General features: G+C 39.0%; 1 protein-coding gene across 1 annotated transcript in view; it reads right to left on the bottom strand.

Annotated features, from left to right (window-relative positions):
• The window catches only part of Appbp2 (amyloid beta precursor protein binding protein 2), a 41,506-nt gene that overhangs the window by 8,856 nt on the left and 29,748 nt on the right, over positions 1-2,902 (bottom strand). Inside the window, exons 7-9 of the mRNA XM_005350448.2 lie at positions 2,656-2,723; positions 2,472-2,577; positions 1,328-1,452 (exon numbers count right to left, since the gene is read on the bottom strand). Coding sequence (XP_005350505.1) covers positions 1,328-1,452; positions 2,472-2,577; positions 2,656-2,723 — 299 coding nt within the window. The remainder of the gene's footprint in view (positions 1-1,327; positions 1,453-2,471; positions 2,578-2,655; positions 2,724-2,902) is intronic.

Consider the following 2,902-nt stretch of genomic DNA (forward strand, 5'->3'; position numbering starts at 1 on the left):
CAGAATATTGTATACATAATAAATAAATATTTAAAAAAAAAAAAAAGACTGATCTCTGCCACTTCTCTCTCTGACGTCATTTCCTGCCATTCCCACACCAACCCTTTTAGCCTCCAGTCATATACACCTAGCAATTTCTGAAGAAATCCATGCTCTCACCCCAGCAGTGCTTTCCTTCCATGCACGCATGGCTTACTTTCACCAAACAGAGTATATAAAGTCCCTTGAAAAAAAAATCATTCACTTCCCCAATTTTTCCCTGTTACCTGTCCATGGGAACATCTGGTTGTCTGTTCACAGCCCAGCCCACTAAACACAAGACAAACTACTTGCCTATTATACCTGTTATTCCCTTAAAAATCAAACTTTTTTTTAAAAAAGGTTTATTTTTATCACTTTAAATTATGTATCTGAGTGTGGGAATGTGCATGTGAGAAGCCCAGAGGCGAGGTGTTACATTTCCTTGTGCTGGAATTACAGGTTGTTCTAAGACACCAGACATGAGCACTGCAAACCAAACTCAGGTTCTCTGAAAGAACAGTGTTCATTCTTAACCACTGAGCCATCTCTTTAGTCCCCCACTCAAGTTCTTATCTCTGTCTGTCTTCAAATTCACTAGTTCTCTTTAGTTTTTAACTAACATGCTGTTTGATTTCTGTACAGAGTTTTGATATCAGAGACTATACAGGTGCCTTTTCCTTAGCTCTGTTGATTTCTTTCTTTGAGACATGGTTTCATTTGGTGGCCCACGCTGGCCTCAAACTCCTGGCAATCCTGTCTCACCTGAGGGATGGTGTGCTACCATGTTTTTAGTATATTCAGAGTACATCCACCACTGCAACCAATTTTAAGATATTTTTTATCACCTTAAAACAATTCCTAGCCGGGCGGTGGTGGCGCACGCCTTTAATCCCAGCACTCGGGAGGCAGAGGCAGGCGGATCTCTGTGAGTTCGAGGCCAGTCTGGTCTACAAGAGCTAGTTCCAGGACAGGCACCAAAGCTACAGAGAAACCCTATAGTTTACCCAGTTTTTCTGTTTTCAGAAACAAGTTTAGAGGTTGTTAAATTTGTCACCAAGCCAGAGATTATTAATTACTCAAATAAAAATCACTGAAGGAAATACTGAAAAGAGCTCATTCCGTACAGAAATAAATAAATTTTAATTTGAAACCAAAGGAAGCCTAAATGGATGCCTTAACAACTGAAATGATTTTTAAATGACTTCACACATTTTACCACAGGAAGACAAATTTATCCACACAATACTTACGGACTACTACACTACAGGGGAATAGTATTATCTCTGTCGGAAAAGGGGGAACTTACAGGGCATTGTCGAACTTCCCAGAGCTGTACTGGTGAACGTAGGAAGAGTAAGCCAAATCTTCATGAGCTGTTGCTACATGAATATTTTTGCCTCCAAACACTGACTGTCGAATGTCAAGGGCTGCCTGAAAGAACCATAGACATTTAGTAATATTGTATACTACTGAAGTTAAAATTAACTATCCTCACATTCTCTGTATCTAATCCCTTAAATTTCAAATGGGAAGTCATGCTGGAGTTAAGCAGAACCTGAAAGTCACCCCACAACAACCTGGTTCTGTGATGATAACACCTACTTTGGGAATTCCATCAGTTGGTTTTTGTAGTAAGGAAACAAAGAGTATGAACAAGACAATGCTTCACCACAGAGCCACAGCCTCGGCCCTAACAGCTTCTTTTACACCCTTCTTTAAAAGAGAACTGTAAAATAAGAATTATCTTTAATTCCAGTCCTGAAGAGGCAGAGGCAGGTGGATATCTGTGTGTGAGACCAGTCTAGTTTACAGACTGAGTTCCAGGACTGTTATATAGAGAAACCCTGTCCCAAGGGGGAAAAAAAAAAATCTGTGATACCTTGTCTAGAGCCATTGTACAGGATACCATTTATCTGAAATAATGGTTTTAAGGCCTAAAATTATAGCTATCAACCCTTGCTGGCAAAAAGGCAGGTAGACCGACCCTTGATAAATATGCCAGAAAGTAAAGCCATCACCTAGGCAATAGAAAGTACAGTGGAATATGGACCCACAGTCTATGATAATAGTCCTGGATGATTCTCTTCAATTCATTTGACTTTTATGTCTTTTACATAACACTTAGTAAATCAATGGTGAGACCTACAAGAGTAAGGAAGGCCTTTTTATTTTTTAAATTATTTTTACTTTATTGGTGTTTTGCCTGCATATATGCATGTATGTCTGTGTGAAGGTGTCAGATCCCTCGGAGTTGCAGTTAGAGATAGTTGTGCTGGGAATAGTTGTGCTGGGAATACAACCCAGATCCTTTGAAGGAAAAAAAAAAGCTCTTAAACCACTGGGCCTTTTCTCCAGCCCTTCGAAGAGTTATTTTACATACAAATGGCAAACAAATATAGGTCAGCAAATCAACTTAGATTAGAAGTAAAGGGAAATAACCACTAACATACCTGATAAATTGCAACAGACTGACAGATATTGTCTACATTGAGTAAGTAGAACCCATAATCTAGCAGCGTATCAGAGTATTTTGGGTGTTTGGATCCAAAATGATCTCTATAAAAAGATAAAGAACTATTAGGACATAAAGTTGAGAAACATATTAAAACAGTATCTTTAATAACGATCACCTACCGTGCCAAATACACTGCATGTTTAATTAATTGTTCTGCCTTCTTAAATTCACGTTTTACTACACAAGCCTAAAGACAAAAGGGAAATTATTAAACAGTTGATTAGTGCACTACCATTAAGTATAGTTTCAGACCACACTATAACAGTCAATTAAAAAAATAAATCAAGCCGGGCGATGGTGGCGCACGCCTTTAATCCCAGCACTCGGGAGGCAGAGGCAGGCGGATCTCTGTGAGTTCGAGACCAG

This window comes from Microtus ochrogaster, chromosome 7 (genome assembly GCF_000317375.1).
Source record: "Microtus ochrogaster isolate Prairie Vole_2 chromosome 7, MicOch1.0, whole genome shotgun sequence".
NCBI lineage: Eukaryota > Metazoa > Chordata > Mammalia > Rodentia > Cricetidae > Microtus > Microtus ochrogaster.